Source organism: Aptenodytes forsteri, unplaced genomic scaffold, assembly GCF_000699145.1.
Source record: "Aptenodytes forsteri isolate BGI_AS27 unplaced genomic scaffold, ASM69914v1 Scaffold173, whole genome shotgun sequence".
Lineage (NCBI taxonomy): Eukaryota > Metazoa > Chordata > Aves > Sphenisciformes > Spheniscidae > Aptenodytes > Aptenodytes forsteri.
The window spans coordinates 951,119-976,567 of record NW_008794449.1 but is presented as its reverse complement, the minus strand read 5'-3'; the positions used below and the strand labels follow the sequence as shown (position 1 = coordinate 976,567).

General features: G+C 43.9%; 1 protein-coding gene across 1 annotated transcript in view; it reads left to right on the top strand.

Moving 5' to 3' along the window:
- Nucleotides 1-24,702, top strand: part of ITIH2 (inter-alpha-trypsin inhibitor heavy chain 2) — a 30,812-nt gene extending 6,110 nt beyond the window's left edge. The window contains exons 3-21 of the mRNA XM_009290411.1: nt 2,636-2,671; nt 3,398-3,570; nt 4,383-4,487; nt 4,821-4,983; nt 6,278-6,385; nt 7,573-7,701; nt 8,350-8,466; nt 9,706-9,874; nt 11,560-11,685; nt 12,566-12,747; nt 13,890-14,075; nt 15,064-15,203; nt 15,766-15,938; nt 18,677-18,811; nt 20,998-21,111; nt 22,186-22,384; nt 23,073-23,245; nt 23,991-24,102; nt 24,545-24,702. Coding sequence (XP_009288686.1) covers nt 2,636-2,671; nt 3,398-3,570; nt 4,383-4,487; nt 4,821-4,983; nt 6,278-6,385; nt 7,573-7,701; nt 8,350-8,466; nt 9,706-9,874; nt 11,560-11,685; nt 12,566-12,747; nt 13,890-14,075; nt 15,064-15,203; nt 15,766-15,938; nt 18,677-18,811; nt 20,998-21,111; nt 22,186-22,384; nt 23,073-23,245; nt 23,991-24,102; nt 24,545-24,692 — 2,688 coding nt within the window. The 3' untranslated portion in view covers nt 24,693-24,702. The remainder of the gene's footprint in view (nt 1-2,635; nt 2,672-3,397; nt 3,571-4,382; nt 4,488-4,820; nt 4,984-6,277; nt 6,386-7,572; nt 7,702-8,349; nt 8,467-9,705; nt 9,875-11,559; nt 11,686-12,565; nt 12,748-13,889; nt 14,076-15,063; nt 15,204-15,765; nt 15,939-18,676; nt 18,812-20,997; nt 21,112-22,185; nt 22,385-23,072; nt 23,246-23,990; nt 24,103-24,544) is intronic.
- Nucleotides 24,703-25,449: the final 747 nt, after the last annotated feature.

Genomic DNA, 25,449 nt, shown 5'->3' with positions numbered 1-25,449 from the left:
AGTACCTCAGCCTTTTCCTCATCCTTGGTGGCAATCCCGCATCCCGCATCCAATAAAGGATGGAGATTCTCCTTGGCTCTCTTCTTGTCATTTTGTAAAAACATTTTTTGTTGTCTTTAATGACAGCGGCCAGATTGCGTTCTAGCTGGGCTCTGCCTTTCTTTCTCATTTCCTCTCTGCACGACCTAACAACCCTAGTTGCAACATTCATGCACAGTGATTTGAACAAAGATCATTATGGAGGGCTAAATATCCATAGCCTGCACAGATGTCAGGAGAAGACGGGTCTCAGTACCTGAAGATAGTGCCTAGCATCTGTCAAGACCAGATCCTTAAAACAGTTCCTGAGGCACTTGTTGTCTCCACCTTAATTAACAATTTACTACACATTAGATATTGCACAAGATACTGTTTCTACGCAGTGCCATCATCAGCAGATCTGGATGTGGTTTAAAGGCAAGGATCAGCCATGAATCCTCATGCCAGAAATAGCACGTCTCATGTGCCACAGAAGTCCCTACAAAGCCCATGTTCTCAGTAACCACATCAGTGCTCAAACCTGAAGTATATTTATCTACAGCTCTGTCCTCCTGACCTGTTGGAGTGGCTGCCCTCTGCAACCTTTGAGATCCTAGGGGGATGGTTGGCCCACCCCATGTCTGATCTCTAACAACAGCCGTGGAAGTCACTACATGTGCAAGTGACAAGCTCACGTCTCCATCAGCGCCTCCCTCTTCTCCACCCTCAGAAAAAAACAAACAGGAGGGAAACCTGGACATCTTGAAAGCTTTAGGCACCATTTGTAAAGTGAGTCGGGAACCCTAAGCTCTTCTGAGAACCAGAAAAGTACCACAATAAAACAAATCCCGTCTGTGCTAAGGAATTGGTCTTCATCTTTTAAAAATTAAATTTGTTTCAGCTAAGCTTGGTTTAGTCTTAATTTGTATTCATTCCGGTAATGTTTCCTATGCCAAGGTTATGTGTGGGGACAACAGTCATTCTTCACGCTCTGGTTCTTTATCAGATGTGAAGGGTCCGGTTCACTGTACAGTCACGTTTGTGGGGTGTCAGGATGGACTGAGCAAGGATCAGTCCATCAGGCTTTGCAGAGGGTCTCTAGAAAGCCATAAACTTCCAGATCCTGAAATCCCAGTCTGAATGTTTCAGGTGGAGCCTGTACAGCTAGTAAATAATACCCCAAATTTGTTCTCAGGCAGGTGGAAATCCTGCAGTCTCTCTGTCCGGCTTTGAAGGATCCTTAAAATCATCTCATTAAAACGATCTTGCTATGACATGTATCATCTCTTATGCAGCCCAAGGTTTTCCTAGTAACAGTATATTAATTAGCTTCAAATGAACTTAGTAACTGTATATCAAGACTTACATGCACTATGTGACTAGCAGTTTTTGTGAGCATCTTCTGTGGTTTTGGGTCCTCTTGGATTCAAGTGTTACTGAAACCTGAGATGAGCTTGGTATGCATTGGTACATTTTTATAATTTAGCCATCAGTATCTGAACTAGTCTCCCTAAGTTTCTGCTCATCATCAGTGGAGTTGAATGGCTCAGTTCAGTTGCCTACATGTACAGATCTAGCAGTGTCTAAGACATCTTACTAGCTGTCAGATATCACTCAAGACCTACCGGAGCCTCGTGACCTCCTGGAGCCCCAGTTGAAGGCCAGGGTGGTACCCTCGGGCACTGCCAGCGGCACTGGATACCCATACCTCTAATCAGTACGACCAGCATGGTTTAGGGCAGGACTCATTCAACGAAAGGGGAGTATCTACTTTCAGACGAAAGGGATCACTCCATTGACTGTAAAGAGCTAAGTTTGCCTAGTTGTGATGATAACACCAGATAGCTGCATTAAACAGTTGCATGACCCCCTAGAACTAGGTGAGCCAAATCCCATCCCAGGGTTATTCATGTGGGTTTAAGTTTTAGGGAATTAAACAGCATGATTCAAATGGCCACAAGATGTCACCACTTCCTCATAGAAATTTCCAAATGGAAATATTCATACGGCAGGGAAAAAACCACCATTAACGAACAGTTTGAGCTCTTCTAAGCAGTGCATACATAACTAACTTTACATATATAAAAGTATATAAATGTAATATCAATTATGCAATAGGTTTTTGTATACATACATATTGCGTATAATACAATAATATAAATATATATTCTATAATGTAAATGAAAACAAAATGAGATGAAAAGGTCTGGATTTTGAGGTTTTTCCACTTTTCCTAGGAGAAAAAAAAAGAGATTTTTTGTGTTAAAAGCTAGGGTTTCTGTGTATGACTTTTTGCCAGCACGTTTTGCTTTCGGGAAGAATGTTTTTGTTCTAGAAGAGAATGTTTTCTATAAAAAAATAAAGACAGAGGAAGCAAGCTGTCCTTCTGTTTTTGATAGCCTCTAAGTCACAGCTGGGAGATCACATGCTCCAACATCCCGTGTATAAATACATAAAATAAGACAAAAGGAATAGGCACACTGAGATCTCAAACCTACTCTGGTCATCTTGGAAAGCAGCTTTTAGAAGTTACCACTGTCTGATCCCTGTCTTGCAACAGCCACAATCTATGTTCTTAGCTTTGCTGAAATACATTCTCCATATTTTTCTTTTCCAGCGAAGCACGTCCGACTGGGGGTATGTTGGAGATCTGGTGAGTTTTTTTCTTCCTCTGTGGAAAATAATACTGAACAAAGTGATTTTCTAGTTAACCATTTTTTGGAAATCAATCCTTTTATTTGTTCAGTTCCTTGTTTTTACTGCTGGTTGGATATTAACCTATTTTCTTTAAACAGAGCACTGTTTGCACAATACTGTTCATACAACTGCTCTTGGAGGGAGAAGGGTATAGTAAAGATGAAGAAATAAGCAACAAAAGTGATTAGACAAAGGCAAAATCTTAATATACCAGTTTAATACTGTTCTCCCACTGCCGTGGTTTAACCATTTACAAGACTAGGTCAGTAACCAGTGCTTCAGGTCTCCTTTATTCAGGACCTTTATTGAAAATGTAAGCTCTCTCCTCCTCAGTATATAATGTCGAGGATTACCGTGTTCCCTTCTATGCTGGATTGCACCAACAGAGTCATTCCAAGGACTGGTTGCATGGTCAAAAGCAAGGAAAGCATTCCAGCTTAATAAAGTCCCCCTTTCAGCTGAAATGTTATAATGAACTATATTCACATGAGTATCCTGCCACATTTGCCAGGTAAAATATGGAGGTGTCTTGAATTTGAGTTCATATCCGATCTGGCTGCCATATTGTAACAGACAGCAGTTGAAAAAAAGGCACTGAGATTATAGAAGGGGTTGATATTGCTCTCTAGGGAACATTTTCTAGCTATGTCCCAAATTTATAGAGTAATTTTGTCAATTACAGGTGGAGGACGATGACAAGATAGGTCTTTACAGCTACAAAGTTCAATCCACTATAACGTCACGGTTGGCCAACACAATGATCCAAGCCAAAATGGTGAATAACGCAAAAAGGTCCCAGCACATAGTGTTTGATGTACAAGTCCCCAAAGGAGCTTTTATTGACAACTTTACTATGTAAGTAGTGGGCAGGTATCAGCCTTGTGCTCTGTCAGGGTTCAGTGTGGTGGCAGAATATGGTGGGAGGGAAGTATTCATAAAAGCAAAACACCTCTTCTTATTTTCCAGCTTCAGTGTAATTTTAACAGGCTTTCTCAAAGAAAAAAGGCTTATGTCATCATACTGTCTATCTGTCCATCTCTTCCTCTCCAATAATTATTGGGCCATTGGCCAACATCAACAAAATCTGACAAAAGGACAGAAGTCTCAAATAGACTAACCTCCTACCTGTCTTGTGCAAGTTGGCACCAGATCAAAGGAGAGACAGAGCGAGAGACCCAAATTAGAGCCCTCGCTGAACAGAAAGAAACTAGCCTGGTTCGGTAGCCATTCAGAGAGGCAGCAAGCAGTTTGCTGGTCGACCCAAATTAGAGCCCTCGCTGAACAGAAACTAGCCTGGTTCAGTAGCCATTCAGAGAGGCAGCAACCAGCTTGCTGGTCAGGAGACATGTCCTGATCCATGTTCCAAAACAGCTGTGACATGAGTAACTGCCTGCCCTGCCCAAAGGATGGGGAAAGTGTGAAGGAGACTGGGGAGAGCAGATCCTCCTCAGAGTACAAGAGTGCTGGCTACTTGAAATAAAAAAGCAGGTAGGGAAAAAGATACAGATCTACTGGAAACCAGACTTCATTACTTCGGGGTTAAACAAGAGCCTTATTATTTCATTTCCCACCAGATTAGATTTCACTGATGTTTTTCTAAAGTGAAGAAACAGTCGTCGATTGTAAAGTTGTTTCTTTTGCAAACTGACTGTGCTTCTCTCTCCTAGGGATGTCAATGGTATAACATTTACCAGCAAAATTCGGGAAAAATCTGAAGCCAGAAAAATGTACTCTCAAGCAAAAGCCAAAGGCAAAGCTGCTGGAATAGTAAGGTATAAAGACTTTGGCATATGGATATTGTACTGAATTTATTCATAGGAGCACTGAGGTGACCCACCCCAGGAGGAGATAGATGAGGTGGGTAACCCTGGGAAGGAAAATGGGTTGCTTACTTACAGCAACTCTGATATTTAATTGTCAAGGACTTAAGTTGTTTTTCTGCTTTCGGCTTGATAAAACATACTGTGCTAACAGACAACTGCAGTTCCTTGGTATAGGCCACAGTTAGAATCAGACCCCGCAAATGCATAACTCTAAACCAAAATGCAAAGAAGCTCTCTTTCTCCTTGTATTTTCTCAAAATAACCCCACAGCTGACTTTTCAGGAGCAATGCCTTGGATATGGAAAACTTCAAAACCGAAGTGAATGTGCCCCCAGGGATGAGGATCCAGTTTGAACTTCACTACCATGAAATGATTCGAAGGAAACTGAGCTCCTACGAGCACATCATCTCTGTGAAGCCAGGACGCTTGGCAAAGCACATGGAGGTAAAGTAGAGCTGGTGTGTGTAGGCAGCACCCCACAGGTGAACCCTCATTGAGAAAGCAGCCAAGGTTCCTGTGAGCTCCACAGCAGGACACTTCATCTACAGCTCCTTCCTTTTATATGGGCTTGGTACAAATAGCCTCAAGGTCACTGTGCAGACCAGCATGAGACACTTCAAACCAGGAGCTATGTAGCTACATGAGTGAGGAGCAAATGTGTCCTGCCTCCTCTCGTACTAACGCAATTGGGCATCTCCTGAATCGTGACTGACTCGTACCAGAACCACTTGGGCAAACAAGCTTTGGCCTATATATACCGTTGTGTAAACTTGCTTTGACTGAAGGAAAACAAACAATATTTGCTATTTATTGGGAACAGTGCTTTTCACAATAAGCCCAACTTCATGAGATAGTGTCCTATGAGAGCAGATGTTCTCTGAATGACAGTCCCTCCACAACTGGCTGCCAAAAGATGATTTGTCTTATTCTTACCCTCTTTCTTACACACATCCAAACGTGTCGTCTGTCATCCATCAAAAGACACAGGATACATGGCTAGCTGGACATTTCCATCTGGCCATTCTCATGTTCCTGTATCATAAATGTCTTCTTCAGCTTTCCATGGCTTCAGCACAAGCTGTATATGAAAGTTTGCTGCTCACATTTCCTTGGTGCAGGCTGTGATCTGCTTCAAGCTGTCCGAAGGCCTAAGTTAATCTTACTGAAAAGGACACCGTGTCCTGTCTCCTAGTAGTCTTACTAACTATTCAGAAATACAACCAGAAAAAGCCTTTATCTCAGGCTGACAGGATAAAACCTTTATTTTCCAAATCACCTTGGCCATCCAAACAAAAGGGGAAATACTCTCTGTCCTGTCAATAGCATGACTAGAGAGGAAGAGAACTCATCATCAAGTGTGAGAACTCATCATTCTCCTGGCCTCCTAACCCAAAGCAACACTTAGGCAGAGTCACTTCATGCTTCTTTCGTGCTTTCAGCATGAACAATGGTATCACCCTTGGCTCCTATCTCAGCACTTGCCCCACGGGGTGGGAGAGAGAGGAAGAATGAACATTTCCACCGAACTTTTTCTGTTCTTTGGACACACTTTTTTTGTCTTTCCATCGTGGTCTATTTTCAGCGTTGCATGGATCCCCACCACAAATGAGACTAGCCCTGCAGGAGCATTCTCAAGAGCACCCCAACCCCTCGCTGGAGTTTGCCTATGGAGGGTTCATGAGATCCTGGTACAACACTGGCACTGCTTCATACTAATGTCCTCCCTTCCTGCCTTTAGGTGGATGTCCGCATTATTGAGCCACAGGGACTTCGCTACGTGCATGTTCCTAATTCACTCGGAGATCATTTTGATGGAATCACCACCATCTCCAAGGGAGAGAAAAAGGTAACAGTCACAGACTGGAACTAGCATGAAAACTTCAGTTTTCACACTTGTTCCTAAGCAGTCATGGCATTTATTCATACCTGCTGGAAGCATGCAAAAATATGGTAAAAAAATATAGTGTCTTAATTACTAATACCTAAATGTATGTACAGGATGCTCAAATGCTACAGTGACAGCAGTATAGAAATAGTGTGTAGTCTGTCCATCTTTGCACAAGGCTTTTCATTTGTAATTCTGAAAGAGCAATGCATTGGGATTGCTGGCTGTGAAAAAGGTAGGTGATAAATATCAAGTTCTGGAATAACTCCACAGTCTCAGTTTCAACTGAGAACATCTCTATAGGGACTTATTTTAGGACAGCTCTTTTCCTTGATATTCTTACCCTAGCTTTCTCCAGCATAGCTCTTGTATATAAGTAAACCCTCCAACAGTAGAGAAGTTTTTCTCAAGAAACTTCAAGCAGTGACTCTGGGAGGGTACAACTCTTCTTACTCTTACATAGACACCTAATAAAGGTTATGTGAATCAGGCCCAAAAAGGCTGTCTATACTACTGTAATAATATATCAGGCAGTATTGTTTCTTGATATCCAGGCTCAACTTTATGTCTCATTCACCCACATTCCTAGTTTAGCAAATTATTTCAGAGGTAGTGTGTGGCTATATATATTATGTCTTATCTTCTCAGGAAATTTCAAGTTATCCAGTCAAAGCAGAGAAATAATGTCATAAAGTCTGCATAACCAATCATGTGACTAATGAAAATGATTCCTAGTACTCAATTTGCAGACAAATTACAATCTCTCATTTGTATGGGAAAAAATCAATTAAAAAGCCATTAAAAATGTTGATAAAATTATGGATAGTTTCAACTAGGAAAATGTTAAATAAGCCAACATATTACTTACTAGAAATGGTTTGCACAGCTCTAATTGAAATATTTGGTGCTGTAGATGGGTCATCTTATTTGTGTCACCGTTGCTACTACTGAGTCAGCAAATCCAGGCAAACCTTAGCGCTGTTTTTCTTTTGAAGTGACAAAGTCCATTTTTGGCTTAAACTAAGAGTCCAAATAAAGAAAGAAGAAAAGCATTTGGAGAAGTAAGATGAATAGATGAACTCTTTTTGTTTCAATGATCCACCTTTCACACAACATCTGATTGACTGATGATCACTTCTCATTTCAAGGCTCATGTTTCTTTCAAGCCAACGATGGCTCAGCAACGAAAATGCCCCACGTGCTCATCCACAGCAGTAGATGGAAATTTTGTGGTGCAATATGATGTGAACAGAGAAACCACAGGTGGAGAATTGGAAGTAAGTCTTGCTGGTTAACCGGGACAGGAGATGTGTGAATTCAAGAATTGCTATCCTTAAGCAAACTGTGCTAAGCTTCATCATTCAGGAGAATAAGCATGAGAAAAAGCTCTGTATCCAATTGAAAGAACAGAGAGATTTTAAGTGGGCAGAATGGATTTACTTAATTTATGACTAAGACGTGGTCCTACATACAGTCAGAAGCAGATTCCTGTCTTGTTCGCAAGCCAATGTCTTTTATACCTAGCAGCACTCTGGTGATTTAATGTTGAATCAGAGGACAGCGTCATTGGAAGTTGTACCAATATATCACAAGGAGACAACCAGAACATCACTATTTTTATGTTAACATGAAGCAGAGTTATGAGGTTGAATTATTACAGACAGAACAGTCTTTAAAACGTTTTTCATTCCTCCCTATGCTAGTGCATGGCAGTTGTCTGAGAACCAGGCTCTGCTTTCCTTGATAAAAAGTAAAGACTACGGAGTATAAATGGTGTAAGGCTACAAATACAGAGACGTGCAGAGCTGAAAGTTAGATTTGGCCCATAAAGAAGAATAACCTTTTCTGTTCTGTTATTGTCTTGAGTTTTCTGACATCTTTACTATAGCTCACTTCACTGGGAATTTTTTTATTTTATTTTGCAGATTTTTAATGGCTATTTTATTCACTTCTTTGCTCCGGAAAATCTTGATCCTCTGCCCAAAAACATTTTATTTGTTATAGATGTCAGTGGCTCGATGTGGGGACTGAAAATGAAGCAAGTAAGTGTTTGACCTCTATTGCAAAATGAACCTCCTGCCAACTTTCCCCATGTGCCTCACCACACAATTCTGTAGCAGACTGTCACTCAAAATTACCAGCTAAGTTCTTTACACTTTACTCCGTCAAAAGTCTCACTGAATTCAGAGAATATTTGGTGAATCAAAATCTTCATGATTTTATTCTTTATTTGTAATGCTCCTTCCATGTTGTAAGGAAGAGGTGATGCCATCAGAATACTAAATTAAAATTTTAATTGACAGATCACAAAACATTTTTCAAAGGCTCTGACCCCCTCTTTCTCTAATCTCCTCTACTGAATCCCGGGAAAGTCTCAGTGGGGATACTACATCCCTGCTTTCAAAAAGTTGTGGACGAATTGTTGACAGCCCACTGAAGAGCAGTAAGAATTGTTTAGACAACATAACCCATGGGGGGAGGAAATGCAAACAATAGGATGTTTTAGTTTGCAAAAGAAAAGACTTGGAGAGACATAATCAGCCTCCAAATATGCGAACAGTTGTTCTAAAAGGGAAACTCATCAACTGGCATTCACGCCCACCCAGGGTAGAATAAGATGGAATCAGACGGATTTACAGCAGGAGAGATTTATATTAGATATTAGGAAAAACTTTATAGTGCTGGGAGGGAGTTCAGGAGATTATATATCATGTGTCACTGGAGGTTTTTAAGAACTGGCTAGAGAAACAGTAGTCAGGGATGATGTAGGTATATTTGGATTTGCTTCAGAGCACAATACTAAGGCTTGGTAGATTGCTTCCTTGGGGAAATCAATGCTGCGAAACTGGGATACAGGCTAATTGTCACTTGTTTAAATCACACATCTTCAAACAGATGTTACCCAACCTGAAATGACAGCACTGCAGACGGAGCCAAGTCTCCTGAGCTGATACGAGTAATTCCTCTCTCCTGAACCACAGTGTCTCACAAACTGCTTCTCTCTCTCACCTCACCCTGTGTTAGCAGGAGTTAAGCAAGGATGGGTTGAGTCACATGGGTTTGTTCTTGCTAATTGCATTTTTTCTGTGTTTCTTTGGAGAAAAGTTCAACTTTATGCAAGAAGTGCAAAAAAGGAGAGATTTGGATAGCAGATGCTGTTTTGGATTCCAGTGCTCATGTTATTCATCAGAGGCATCTGTTTGCTTGTAGTCACAAGTTAAGAAGGTGCTTTCAGCAACAGGAAGCATAAACTCGTCTTCTTTTAAATTTCTTCTTCTCAGACCATCGAGGCCATGAAGGCAATATTGAGTGAGCTCCGTGCTGCTGATCAGTTCTCCCTTATCGACTTCAACCACAATGTCCGATGCTGGAGAGATAATCTAGTCTCAGCCACCCCAGCGCAGGTTGAAGATGCTAAGAAGTACATCCAGACAATCCATCCCAACGGGGGTATGAGGTTTTGATTGCAAGGTGCTCATGGAAGTTAGGTATCACAGGAACGGGTACCTCAGGCAACCTTCAGATTGGCAGAGTATTCCTAACAAAAAGTCTGATTCCCAAGATGGGAGAAGCATGCCCTGGGGCTAAAGGAGAGCAGGGATTCCAGTTTATTGTGTTAGGGGATGGGATGGCATTTCCTTCTACTGAATAAGCTGCGACAGATAGAACATAGACCATAGAACAGCTGCCTTTAATCTATAGGTCCTACCTCCAGCCTCACAGATGCCAAATATCCTTGAAAGACCAAGGCCGCCTCATGCCTTTGTAAAGCAGATCATAAGCAGACCAACTCCAGGGTCTCCACTGGCTGTAAATTGTAGACTACACCATGACCTACTAAATGCCACCCTGGGCAAACTCTTCATCATTTTTGTGCCTTTATTCCCTGTCTGATAAACAAGGACTGTTGCCTTTGTCAGCTTTACAGCACTTCGGATGCTTCATTTGTTAGTGCTCGAGCTACTTGTACAGAAAGGGCTCATGATCATTTTAATCTACTGCTCTCTGAAGTGCAATTCTGGTTTAGTTGTTCAGCTATCGGTACACCAATAGCGTGTAGAGGCTCTCCCCAACATCAGAGCCTGCCGGTGCTGTGGCACCTTCATTCCCAGAAACTTTCACTGGCAACACATAAGGTAGGATCAACATGAAGTTATAGACTTGTCCGAGATCATCAGTGTGCTGGGAATAGGAACCCATGTTGGGTATATGAGTGCCTCACAAGCCTGACTTTGTACCCCAAATGAACTGACAGACAAGCTGAGACCTGCTCCCATCCAGCAAAGCCAGTTTGCAATGCAGCATTTTATTGTCCTGTCTCTGGAGCCACTAAAGTTTTTTCTTTCTTGACAAACAAAATACCTGTTTTCTGACTGCTCAGCCTTCCTACTCCTGTTCCTCTCATACTAATTCCTTACTCAGTCCCTTCTGTGCCACATGCCAAACCTTTAGGTAGGGTCAGTAAACATGCACCTCTTCTTTTCCAATCAAGATATCCAAGGCTGGCTGTTTCTGGCTGCTGCCAGAAAAGAAAGTTTCTCCTTCTCTCATTCAATCATCTTCCTGCAAACCCACTACTTCTCCCCACAGCAAATAATTCCCAACACCACAAATGGTCCCACTGGAATTAGTGAGGGGGGATGGAGGGGGGCAGGTGGAGGTGACAGCCTGGGATGAAAAAGGGTATCAGCATCTGGTCTCTTAACGGAACTTAGTGCAAAGCACGTATGTGTGTGTATATACAAATGTGTATAAATTCATATAAATATGTATTCATATATTTCAACATCACGGTAAGAAAAAAGTAACATGCTGGTGAACAAATTCAGGAGCAGATGGATTGCAGGCTATTTCCGCTTACAGAGATGTAAATCTTGACTGATTCTGTTGATTTCAGTAAAAAAGAGAAAAATAGAGGTCTATTTAACACAGTGACCCAAATACAACACATTTCACCTTCTATTTCTTTAGGGGACCAGAGTGCTACCGTAAGCATCACAGAGGAGGGGTTTCACTGCCTTGATCTCGGGTCTTGTCCGTGCTGATTAATTCCACTGGAATCTTTAGAACTGATCGGGATTCAACAAGAGACTCGACAAGAATCAAACTTGTTTTCTTCATTGTGTCTTTGACAGGCACAAATATCAATGAAGCTCTTCTCCGAGCCACATTCATCCTGAACGAAGCCCAAAACTTAGGCATGTTGGACCCTAACTCAGTCTCCATGATCGTGTTGGTGTCTGATGGAGACCCGACAGTAGGTAAGGATCCTACTTTAGGTGAGAAGAAAGGCCGGTGGGATTAGCCTGAGAAAAGCATGCAACACGTAGACACTTTGACAGTAAGTTAAAAAAATTCTGTTCCCCTTTCTTCCAATGCCTGTGCTGCTGTTTTGCCAAGTGCTATAGGTACCATGGGGCTTTGCACAGAAGCTTTCAAAAAATGAGCAGATAATGTTATGCAAGTTATGTACTTCGTGCAATTACAGAGATGCACAAGTCCTGCAGGAGAGGTAATCACAACAACCTTAGAAAAAATTTCTTCTTTCAATGACCTTAGCCCACACAGATCTATGCAGTCCCAAGTGTAACATCAAAATCAGGAAAATAAAGTAGAAAGCAAATTAATTTGGGTTGGATTTGGTACAGGTCAAAAGCAATCACTTACTGCAAGATGCCAGCCCAGAAGAGGCTGCCATTAAAAATAAGTCTGAAAAAAAAGTCAATCCCAATGGTGGCAAAGAACATCTTAAGTATGAGAAACAAAGTAAAACTTTTGTGGAGATGTCTTAGTCTGCAAAGAGCTTGAAGAAGTAATTCTGGGAGAAGTCTAAATGTGTTACAATTACAAATTCCCCAGGAAGTTAATGAGAGCACTGGATATACAAAGAATAGGCATCAGATACCAAAAAAAGAGTTCAAAGGAATTGTCTTCAGTGGAAACAATTTGTTAATCTCCATCCAGGAGAAGCTCAAATGTCACTGTAGGCACTGAAAATGGAGATTTGGCATCTGAGCTAGTTGTCTAGATTTCCCTTATATTAAGAGAGAGACAGAGACTCTGGAAGAGCATGAATGCGCTTACCTTGCTGGAGACTTCCTGCGTTGCTCAGATGGATGTCACCCTTTGTGTGTCTCCAAGGTGAGCTAAAGCTGACGACGATCCAGAAGAACATGAAGCAGAGCATCAAGGACGAATTCTCTCTCTTCTGCCTCGGGATTGGGTTTGATGTAGATTACGATTTCCTGCAGAGAATCGCAACTGACAACCGTGGCATGGCCCAGAGGATCTTTGGAAATCAGGAGACTTCTGCCCAAATGAAGGTGCGTTTCTGGCCCATTGCCTCTGAAACTGAGGGCCCAGTTCTGTCCGCAGCTGTGGAGCTGGGTAACTCCACTAGCAAGAGTAGAGTTACTGTGGGTTCATAGGGGAGGTCACAAAAAGCATTGTTTCTTCTGGAGACTCCTGCAAGATGACAAACATGCATCAGCTTAAGTGCTCCTAGTTACAATTTTTGTGGTCTCTATAATACATATTTTACTGCTCTGTGTAGGATTTCCATTCTATAAAACAGTCCTAACCATAAAAAAGATTTTCTGAATTAAAATTAAGGCCTGGATTTTACCTCAGACCACTTCAGCACTAACAAAAGGCCTAGATATAAATGCTAAATGCTAATCCAAAGTTTGCCAGTGTAAGAAAAAGTTCAGTTCTAGGAAGCTATGGCTCCAAATCTGTGAGCAGCAATTGCTGATGAACAAAACCTTACATCCTTATCCTGTTTCTATTCACTGGTTTCATCACCTATGCAGGCTTCTCATGCTTCTTCTTTCCCAACACAGGTGTGATAGGACACACACAGGTGTGCCAGGACACACTACATGGCGTTCTGCCAAACAGAGCAGCTCTGAGAGTGCAGCCCCTCGGTATGAGACAGCCTCCACCCATAGCACTCTATGGGTACCTGTTTTCCCTCTCTGGTCCCATATGCTAAACCCAGCCGTGCACACATCCCAGTTCACATCAGCCAGGTACAATAGGGTCAGAAAAGGGTAGACAGTCTACAGCACAGAAGCGAATACAAGTGAGATACTGGTCTAGTTTTTGGCAAGAATTAGGTGGGAAGCAGCTGTGTGTCTAACACAGTGGCCAAGAGCTGACCAACCTGATAACAGATTCAGGCTCGTGTACACCTGTGTTCAAGGTGTAGGAAGAACACAGCCCATGGGCTTCTGACCATCCTTTGACTTCCACAAGACTTGGGCCAGACCTTCTTGCTGTACCCTCTTACAAGTGTACTAAGGTCTAAGTATAAAGGTGTCTGCATTCTCTGGGACAAGGAAAATCCCACTTGCCCATTGGGGCTCCAGGTTTTGTCACCTGCTGTCCTTTCAGTAAGAGTGGCGCATGTGGGAGGGTTGCTTCAGGTACAACAGGCTCACTTCTCTGTCTCCTTCCATCTCAGAACTTCTACAACCAGGTCTCCACTCCGCTCTTGAAGAAGATTCAGTTCAACTACCCCCAGGAGTCAGTGTCAGACGTCACCCAGAGCAGCTTCCACAACTATTTTGGTGGCTCGGAGATAGTAGTGGCTGGGAAGGTCGACACGGAAAACCTGCAGCACTTGGAAAGCATCGTCACAGCAACAGCAGTGAGTGAAGGTGTCCCTAGGATACCTGCTCCTGGGGTTCGGGCTGGTTCCTTCACTCGTGTGCACAGTCTCCTTGCTAGAGGTTATTGCCAGCAGAGTGTTTTGTCCACTTGGGTTCTGTGTGGGAGTGTGGGGAAACTCATGGGGGGTTTGTCCAACAATGTTTCACAATAGCTTCAAGTACAGCCACGAATAGTCACTACCTGCATCCTGCAGCCTGCCAGAGGAACTTCCTTCTAATAAATGTACCATACAAAATTCAATTACAAACCAGACTAAGACTATGGAGTCCTCCTTCATGCTTTGTAAAGCTGCAGTGGCGATCCCCTAAGGTAGCTCCTTTCATGGCTGAACCTCCCACTGTTGGAGAGTTCAGGCTCGTGGGTCTACAGTGTGTCAAGTCCTAGCACTGTCCTTTTATGCCCTGCTTTGTGGCATGTGTGATGAGACTTTCCCCATGTTTCAGGGCTGCTCTTCCAGGTAGAGTGGGATGGGGTGGGAATACTACATCCAGATCCTTCTTTCTGAGGAGGAACTGAAATATCTGTACCCTCTCAGGGCTTAGGAGTTGCCATTTGTTATTTGCTGGAAAAATCAAACACGTTCAATATTCTTTCCTGCCAAAACACAGTGCAGTCCAAGGGTCTGTGGGAGAAACCAGAGTTTTGTTCCTGTTCCTCAGTAGGAATTGGATGTGAAAAAGCCTCTTTTTTTTTCCTGTGGTAGCACCCTCTTTGGCTACTGCTGACAGCTCCTTTACCTGTTTTAATCCGCTGTCACTAAAAGCGTCTTTAACAGAAGACCCTCTTGCTACAGCTCCCGTCCCCATGGCAGTCAGGCCAACAGTGATGGGACTTTCTGATCTAGCAGTGACCATGGGCAGAGCCAGAGTGGATCCTTAATGCCAGCCATGCCAAGAGGGGAACTCAAAGTCACCGCATTCTCCTGGCTCACCCTCCATTATCTTTATCTCTCATTGATTGCATAGGCAAATGCAGAGCTTGTCATGGAAACCCTGCGAGATGTTGAAGAACTGGATGGCTTCGTGAAGAAAGACAAATACGCAGATCCCGAATTCACTAAGAAGCTGTGGGCCTATCTGACTGTCAACCAGATGCTGGCAGAGAGGTGAGGAGAAATGTGGTCTGTGATGTGTGGGAAGTGAAGCTTGAGAGCAATCTGGTCCTCTCTGAAACCACAGCCATGAGGCTGCTCACAGGGTTTCAAATGGGTAAGGTAAACAAATCAAAATAAAGGTAGGTGATGTCTGCAGCCACACACCTCCTATTTTTAGCACTCACAGATATCAGGGAATAGAGTTTGGAAGCAGTTAATTAGAGGAGTAAGGGTCAAACAGACCTGGCTGTGGGCCTGAGTGAATGAAATGAATGGGAGATTTGCCTTATGGAGCCTGAGTAAAAGCTATGGAGCGGCTCAGGATGAATCCCCCCTGAAGCAGAAAGAGGTCTCCTGCTGAGACCAGGAGAAGGACTGGGCTTCTTTGAGCCCAGGCCAATGCCCACAGAAGCCAAGAATAGTCTTCTTATGGAGAGTGCATTCACGCAGGCCCTCAGCCTTTCCTTCTTGCAACGCCTACCAGTTTGTCCCTATGACTGCTCTGTGGAGGCATTGTCATGGCAGCTGCCCTGTAGAACTGCTAACCATGCCTTCTGTTTTGTTTTCCACCCAGAAACACAGCCCCCACTGCAGCTTTGAAGAGGAACATCACCAAATCCATCCTACAGGTGTCTCTTGACCATCATATCGTTACCCCCTTCACAGCCATGCTGATAGAGAATGCCGAAAAGGATGAGATAATGCTGGCAGACCAGCCCAAGGACCCCAGAAGGGGCTGCTGCCCAGGTCAGTGTCTCAGTCTGTCTTACTTTACCTCTCATTTTGGCTTTGTTCTTCTTGTATTGGAAGAACAACTGTGTTCATTGTTCACTCCGGGTGTTTGTGCTTATAGGATAGCCTGTATTTTCAGTGAAAGCTGACCAAACCTTCAGTCGCTTTGAGAGCTTCCTGTTACACAAGTGCCGTTTGGAGCCATTGGCTTCAGTGAGGACTGAATGTGCCAACCTTGCAATGATGAGTTTTACAATAAGCCTACAACGCCACAGATTGAACGTCTTCTTACTGGGACAGATATGCCTAGTTCCCCGCATTGAAGCTGTAGAATTGACTAAACCGTATCTTATCTCCACTTTTAAGCCTTGGAAGCCTCCTAAGATTGTTACCAATCAGCCACAAGCCTACATGGAATCTGACTTGTCTCATCAAGAGAGAGTCCCTTATTAATTAAACTTCTGGATTTCTCCTTTAAATCCATTACTTCAATACGTGTTCCAAGGTCCTTGTTAGAGCAACCTTATGTCCAGCCAAATGAGGTGGGGTTGGCTTGTTCTGGCATTATATGGTAGAGTCAGTCTCAAAGCAATAGCTGTTGACATCTGTGGGTGTCTAGCAGATCCAAAGTCATCCCTGCACAGCCACGTGCTTCCAATGAAACTTAACAGCAGCTATTTTGCGCCCTCACCAGTCAGCGATTTGAAAAAGCACAAGTGTTGCTGTCAGGATAACACTGCCAGTGCGATGCAATGGAAGCACTGAAAGTAAAAGATCAACTCCTCAAACAACTGAGTCTGCTGATTTAAAACCTATTAATAAATGGGAGAGTTTACAATGGTTGTGAAGGAAAGAAAGAACCTACATTACAGCAACAGACAACATCATCCATCTGGCATTTCGCACTGGAAGTGATTATGACTTTGCTGAAACTGCAAGCGCGTGTCCTGCATGCTCAGTGCTCATGCTCCCGGATAACTATAAAAATGTCCTGTTGCTGGCTCAATGAAATGGGGATTTTATGTCTGTCAATTGTTATTTTTTGGTTCACTTATTCTTCTTTGCAATTTTAAAGTCTGCAGCTGAGACCCAAAGAGAAATTAAATAGTTGTTACGGATACTGCATACTACAACTCAAGTTCACAGAGCATCTGGAGAACACTCTTAGTCATATGGTTCAGTTTTAGGTAGTCCTGCGAGGAGCAGGGAGTTAGACTTGATGATCCTTATGGGTCCCTTCCAACTCGAGATATTCTATGATCCTGTAATGAACTCACAACCACCAAACAGTTCAGCACAGAAATAGCATGTATTGCATTCATGCATAATGAATTCATTATACGTGGCACCAGCTGACTAATTCAGACCGTAATTGTCTTGATTTAGATGATGCAGAGATTTAAGTGATTTTAATGTAGGTTCTTATATCTTCGTGTTTGATGGAATAGTCAAAACTTAACAGCACTGAAATCGGCGTCAAGGCATCTGTGGATTTCAGGGACAGTGGGACATGAGTCTTGAACCTTAGCAGAGGGCAGAGCTTGTAAAAATAATATCAAAGTAAATCTGTGCTTAGGATTGTGCAACACGTGGCCTGTACCAAAAAGTTTGTACATACAAGGCATGGAATGGGTAATCTGAAATAGACTTTTCTGTCTGTCTGTCCTTTCACAACTCCCATCAGAGCTGCACTGTCTCTTCACAGACAGCGACTGTATCTTTCACTCACTTTTCAAAGGATTGTCTAATTGCTCTTTTATCGTGACAGACTTATTGCAAAACTGGACTGTGCATGGGAGAGCTTCTTCAGGCATAATAGTCTGTGAAATTAATATGACCTGGAAACTCCGAAGTCTCTGTCCAGTTTTTAGTTCCTGTATTATCTGCACTGACTTCACATATAACTGTGCTAATAGAAATAACTCTGCCTGAGTAAAAACAGCCTATGGTCTGACTTAGGGGTTCAAGAAAGAAGATGCTGACAGAGATTTAGAAGATCTAGCTGTGCAATCTTCTGTCCTGCTGTTGTCCCCCAGCTCCTTTTTCCCCTTACTGCCCTTCAGAGCAGGGCCAGCAGATGGGAACACGTGCCCTGCTTCAGCTTTTGCTGTTCTCTGCCCAACATATTAAAACAAACCAAGTCTCATGCATCATTTAAGATCATATTGCTTTATGAACTAAATGGGAGAGAGAGGGCACGTGTTACTTTCTCCTGCCTCTGCCATGGCAAAGGCAGAGACCTCTAGCAGAAGGGGACACATTAGGGGATGGTATTTTAAATGCTTGCACTTATTTGCAGCCTTTATGTATGTGGGTCACCCTAGGGCATGCAGAAGGAGTCCTACCTTTTCTCAGGCACCCCAAACTCAGGACCCAAGTCAGCAAAGCTTTTTACCACATGCTAAACTTTAAAAATGCAGCTCTTTATTTGGCAAAACACTTAAACTCTTGCACTGGGGGCTTTGCTAAAGTGGGGCCTATTCACATGAATAAGAGTTAAAAAGTCAGGCTCCATTTTTCACCAATAGCTTATGGTTAGCTCAAGTGCCCTGGTAAGTCATATTCCTCTGGTGGAGACACTGGAGTAAATCCATCCTAACTTCATTATACAAAGCTGTCTGTTGTAAATGGTGTTGCGCCTGCTTTACATTGGTATAACGACATCAGGCTCTGATCGACTGCATTACTTTAAAAATTGCACTATTAAATATGTCAGCACTAACAAAAACCTAATTATGACTGTCATTTAACAGGTACTCTAGGATTAACTCCAAATGCACCTAATAATAACAAAGGTATCCCAGCCTGGGCCAATGTCACAGCTGTACCAGTCAGCTTCATGCCTGAGCAAAGGAGTCCTCCTGTGTCCTCTCTGAGCATAAACAGAGGTAAAAGCTACAGCATTTCTCTGCAAAGAAACGCCAAACAGCAACACTCACCACCTAATAAACAAATAAAGGTGATATAACCAAAGTTATTGGGCGCTCTGGGAATTTCAGCTTCTGTGACAAGATGCTAAGCCCAATAATGACGGAGGGGTCTATCAGTTGTCCTAATTTTTCTTGCTGAGTTTTCTGAATTGTTGTAAAAGCTGTATCTTCATTTAGGGGCTAGTCCACAAGAGAATAAATCAGCTGCTGTGACTAGCCGATGAAGCTACTTCACTGCTGTTGCAGAGGACATCAGCGTAAAAGGTCCTCGATACAGCCTCTGCTGAAGGTCTGAGCAGGCGCAGTCATGTGCATCCCAAATCACAGCCACCTCAGTCAATTTTTTGCAAATCCATCTAGCACCTAAGGATCAAGCTTTTCTTTATAAAATACTGAGTCGTTTTGACTTTGAATAGATGAACCTGTAAAAATATGCTCTACGTTACAAGCATGAGACTCGCTTAGATCCTAATAGGATCCCAGCGACCCCCTCTTCTCCTGCGTGCTTCCCTGAGGCTGGGGCTGCTCACTGAGCTTACATTCAGCTTCTCTGCAGTAGCAAAGCTAATGTAAAGTTACTGCCATCGTAAATGACAGATGAATGTTCTGTGGTAGATAAAAATCTCTGAATGCACTGATCACTGATGGATCCTGTTAAAGCTTGGGCCTTTGCCACAGCTTAGTGCCTACTTAAACAAACCAGCTGTGAGAACCATTGCTTATAAAAGCAGTATAACTACAATAACTCTGGGAGCGTGCCTGCGTGCGGATGCGTGTATTTACGTAGCTATCAAACAAAGAGCTGTCAAACTCCTTCTCAGCATAGCTCAAGGGTTAATCTAAGACTTTGGATAGTCAAGAAACTGCTTGGAAAGGAAGGTGGGCAAGGCAAAGTCACCTGTCCATCTTATAAATGTCTTTTGCACTGGAAATTCTTTTTGTTCCTGGAAATGCTGATCAGAACAGGCCTTGGCATCAAGTTGAGGAAGATCAAGCAGTTGGTGAGAATAAGGAAAAATGATTGAGGGCTATATTCAAGAGACTCATTATATTCAAAACAGTCAAGATATTCAAAAGCTCCTTCACCCCTTGGAGGGTACCTACCCTACCGTTTCCTGTGAAGACATTCCTGGTCAAGGGTCTAGGATTTGTCTAGTGCACAGGAAGAGTTAAATGCTTCTGGAAGATGAGGAACGCCAGTGAATGAATGGAAGCTGGCCTGGCTATCCCCACAGGCAACACTGAGCACGGGGATGTCTCTGAATGTTGACAGGGAAATGCCAACCACCACCAAACCAGCAAGAGCTGGGCAGTGCTTTGCACTTCAAGACGAGACTGGAGGCAGCTGCCTTCAGTGATAGGTGCAGGTGTTTGTCTCATTGGAGGCAAATTTTAAAGAACATATGACTTTCAGAGGGGCTCAGTCCCACCAGGGTGTTAAACATACTGTGAGAACAAGTCCTGGATTGTATTCCTCAGGGGAGTTGGTAGGCAGGATGTATCTTTGCCCAACATCAGTATGGTGGTATGGAGTTGTAACGTGTCTGAGAGCTTCTTAGTTTGAGAGTGATATCCTGGGAGTGTGTCACTTCTAGAAATAGGCAACAGCTGGGCATGGGAGGGTTGGATATTAGTTTTGAACAGAGGTGTCACCCAAGTCCTGCTTTCCGTGCCTTAGGTCCTTTCCTGGATCTAGACCTCAAAGATGTGTCCCTGTCTGTCTGGTGTGCAGATGAGTCCTTGGTCTCACCTGGAAGCTGGCTTCCATCATGAAGAAATAAAGCTCAGCTTCTAGAACTCTGGGTTGAGCCTATGGCACCCTCGTGTGCAGCTACAGTTAAAAGTTAAAGCAGAGCAGTTAAACCAGTAGTTCACTGCACTTGGCGGTGCTCCTCAAGCCGATAATGTCATGTCCTTTCCTTAAACAGGGGAAGTATATGAGGAGAAAGTGTCTGAGGGGCTTTTGTGAGAAGCATCTGAGAACTTCCTTAGCTACTGCAGGGGTGGAAAGGGCCCTTGTCCTCCTCTGAGGAGTCCCAAAAAGTGCTTCAAAATCCTCTGAGGAAAGTGTCTCAGTCCTTGTCTTCCTTACCTCTAGGGCAGGTACCAGCCTGCTTCTCACGCCTGTTTCTTTTCTGTTTCAGTTGACAATGACCCACATTTCATCATACACCTGCCCAAGAGCCAAAAGAACATCTGCTTCAATGTCAACTCAGAGCCTGGAAAGATCCTAAACTTGGTTTCTGATCCTGGTACTGGTAAGGGAAGAAAACATGGTTTCCTTTACAGCACACTTTTCTTCTCTCAGTTCTGAAAGGTGTTCAGAGGGAGCAGGGGAAACGCTTACAGGACAGGAGTGCGGCCAGCAGGTTGAGGGAAGCGGTTATTTCCCTCCACGTCTGGAGTATTGTGTCCAGTTTGAGGCTTGCCAGTTCAAGAAAGATGTTGACAAACTGGATCAAACTCAGTGGTGGCCACCAAGATGATTTTGGGCTGGAGCACAGGACATCTAGGGAGAGGCTGAGACAGCTGGGTTTGGTCAATCTTAAGAAAAGACCCACAGCGAATCTTGTTGCTGTCTACAACCACCTAATCAGAAGGTACAGATGGAGCCTGACACATCTCCAAGATGCATAGCTAAAGGACAAGAGGCAACAGAAACAAGTGGCAACAGGTGAAATTCAGAGTAGGAGTGAGCTATTAGGAAAAACTTTTTCACTGTGAGGATGGCCAAACACTGGGAAAGGAGCCAAGATAGGTGAGGAAATCTCCATGATAGGTGAGTATTCCCCTCTCTCGTTTGTACTTTTAAAGAAGAAAGTAGAAGATAGATACAAAGAGAAATAAAACTGGAGGCATCCCTGGTGGCAGGCAGAAAAAACATGTAACTGTACTCCCGAAGGAATCAAAGGAATCAGCCTCTTCTTCTCAGAGGGCTTTACCTATCAGCATTTTTTTAACTTCTGGAATATATGTGAAAAGCGATGAGCATTTGGAGGCAGGTTAAGCTGGGCTGGAAATGTGGTACCATTCCTCCACTGCCCATCTGCCCCACGCTTTCACAGACAGCAAGGGCTTATGTATCAGCTCGTACTACCAGCAAGACCTAACATCAATTCCCACCAGATTAATGTGCTAAGGGGTGAACAGTAGCATCAGGAGGTGATTTAATAAATTATTCTCTTCTCTTGGCTGGCAAGATGAGAAAAGCAGGGGGTCAGAAGGGTTCCTGTTTCTGCTGATCCCATGGTACTCCCTGCTGAGATCAGAACTCCCAGTCTCTAGGTGGTGTTCCAAGATTTAGGCAACATCTGCTTCTCTGCTCTTCACAGGAGTTGTGGTCAATGGGCAGCTCGTTGGGGCCAAGAAAACAGAGAATAAGAAGCTCAACACATACTTCGGCAAAATTGGGTTTTATTTCAAAAACAAAGGCCTGAAAGTGGAGATCACCACAGAAACAATAACGCTGAAAGATGGATCTTACGGCATCACGCTGACCTGGTCTGACACGGGGCACATCATTCGGAAACAGTAAGTTGCTGAGCATCTGTTGTCTGCCCTATGGAAACCATTTGCAACACAGCATTGGACTGACCCAGCCATGGGTGGGATCCAGATCACAGGGTGCCTACATATGGGCATGTGAACCTTAGCTAGATGTCTGAGCTCTCGTTATAGTTAACGAAATTAGGCAGTAGGGCCAAGAGAGCGATTCAGTTGACCAGACACAAGTAGAAAGAGCTGAATTCCTCTCCCTACTGCTGACTGCATTAGCTAAGACCAGGATTCAGTTGCCTAAACACAAGCACCTAATGTTATCTGAGATACCTTCAGGGTTCCTGACATGATGGGAGACATGACTCACAACATCCAGGAGACCTTCACCTGCAGATTAGCAGCTAGCAGCCATGTTGGACACCCTACAGCACTAGACACCTGTTTAGGCAACGGGATCGCTTCCAAAATCTCCGTTCACTGTAGCAACAGCTTAAATTTGTAGGGCAAGATTTGGTTGCCTGAACATGGGCATGAAGTGTCTGTCCTATTAGGCACTGTCCTGCCAGACCTCTGGGTACCGCTCCCAAGGCTTCTGATGGATCATCCGTCATACCTGCCAGCCCCGTGCGGTTGTTCTGGATGCCCAAGAGCATCTCAAGGGGCCTGAGAGCTTACGTGTGGGCAGCTGAACTGAGTCCTTCCTTTGGTTCATCTCTGCTAGGCTTCTCGTATCTGTGAAGAAAGAAAGCAACGTTACTATCACCGTGGGTGAGGAGATGTCCTTCATGGTTTTGCTGCACCGTGTGTGGAAGAATCACCCAGTTAATGTTGACTTCCTGGGAATCTACATTCCTCCTGAAAACCAGCTCTCTCCTGCAGCCCACGGGCTGATAGGTAAGGGCTGCGGGTCGGGCGGTGGGAACGGCAGGGCGCTGGGAAGGGTTTTTGCTAGACCTTTGAGTGAATTAGCTGGTGTCCGTGTCCAGATGGGGAAGGTGTGAAAATTATTCAAATAGAAAATGGGGGAGATTCCTGTACTGTCCTGGAAGCGCCAAGGACATTGTAGAACGTCAGGGACCAAGAGATTATTCCTCGTTCCAGCTGGGGAGGGTGTTTTCAAAACAGGCCTGGCTAGCCTTGGTGACACTGTGACGGGGCTAATCTGCTGCGGGTTGAAAATAAAAAGACTGAAACAAACCCCTCAAACCTTCTTTCTGAGAAGACTTCTGTGCAAATGTTTGTGATCCAGCCCTCCCTTGAATGACAGCCCTTTTCTGGCAATGGTATAAAACAAAAGCAAGGGCTCAGTTCATGGGGAAAATCAGCCCTCCGAGCCCTGGACCCACCCAAGGCTCCTTTTAAGATGTGGGAATCCTGAGCAGCAGAGGTTGTTTTCCCGAACACTCTTCACAGCTCCAGCCTGCTTTCTTAGAAGCAGCTTGCTGGCTCAAAAGCAGAGCTTTTTACCCTCCCAGTGTGGGTGATCCAACAGCGCTGGAGACACGGTGCCCTGTGATCCATGCAGGAGGGGTTTGCCAGCTGCAGCTAGTTTGATTTTCCAAAAGTGCCCGGCAGCAGCTTCCACGGGAGCCTCAAAGGTTAGGACACGGCAGAGAGCTTTAAACCTCTCTTTGATCAGGTCAGTTTGCGTCTGAACCAGCAGTGTACATCCACCACCAAAGACCTGGGCAAGCTCCAGAGAAACCACAAGCCACCATGGAAGTGAAAGGAAACAAGCTCACTGTTACCAGGTAGGAATAACGTGCTTTATTGCTCTTTCTGAATCTGATTTCTTTTTAACGACATCAATGGCTGCAGGCTTATTAACTCTCAAGGATCTCGGGGAAAAAAAATCCCTCTGTTTGCCCTCTGCTAATAATCTGGGTTTAGCTGTTGGCAAAACACTTGGGACAAGTTGGGTTCTTCTGTATTTGTGCATGAACGGTTCTGTCCGTATAGCTGCCCAGCATCTGACAGGCCGTGTAAAAGCGCCTGGGACCCCCACAAAAGGGCTCACGAGGTCACAGAACTGTAAAATTCGTTGCATTTTGTGGTTGTTTCCACTCTCTGCTGGTGGAAGACGCACATCTCACCACTTTGGCAGAGCAGCGCCACGAATGAGCGGGATTATCCCTGTCTTCTTGTCTACCTGTCATGCCGTGACCTTCATTGTGGGTGGCCTCTTCCTCACAGGGGATTGCAGAAGGACTACAGGACGGACCGCGTGCTTGGGACTGACGTTCCGTGCTGGTTTGTGCACAACAGCGGGAAAGGTTTCATAGACGGCCACTACAAAGATTACCTCGTCCCCCACCTGTACAGCTTTCTGAAGAAACCCTGAATGCTCCAACGTGAAACGAGTTTCTTACAAAAAAATTCTTATCCGCTCCCTCTTGCCCAAACAACTCCTCCCAGCCTATCAAGCCAGATCGGCCGAAGGTGAATTCACCACCGTTTGCTTTATAAATGATCAGTGTTCCAAAGCAATGTAACTCCCTTTTCTGTTAAAAAATGAAATCTGTAATAAAGTGACATGCTGGGTTGTAGTAGGTATCTTGCACCTGCCGTGTCTGATTTAATGGAGAGTAAACTCCATTTAAAATTTCAACTATTTTGTAATACACATTCCAGAATAGACTTGCAGTGTGGGTAACAGACGTGGGCAGATTTAATGCTTACACTTTTGTTTTTCCAGAGTGAGGGAAAATGTAAGTTCATGCACTGCTGGACTGGGCAAAAAGCAATGGGTGTTTTAAGCCTAGCCAGGAGGATGTGCATTAGACGTAAGGGAAATCTAACAGAAAAGGAACGTGGTCTCTGGAAAGGGTATCATGAGGAGCCTCCAGTCTTTAAGGATGGGTTAACCAGTGGTGAGGAATGTCCTTGGAACAGCTGATGCTGCCAAATTGCAAGAAAATTAAGTAGACGAGTCTGAGAGATCGTCCAGCCTATTTTTTGTGAAAATTGCAACATCACAGTGGAGTTCACACCCAGATACAAATCTGGGAAAGCAGGAAAAATTCAGACTATATATATATAGTCTATATATATTCTATATATGGAAATCACTACCAGTACTAAAAACTTCCCTTCCAGTG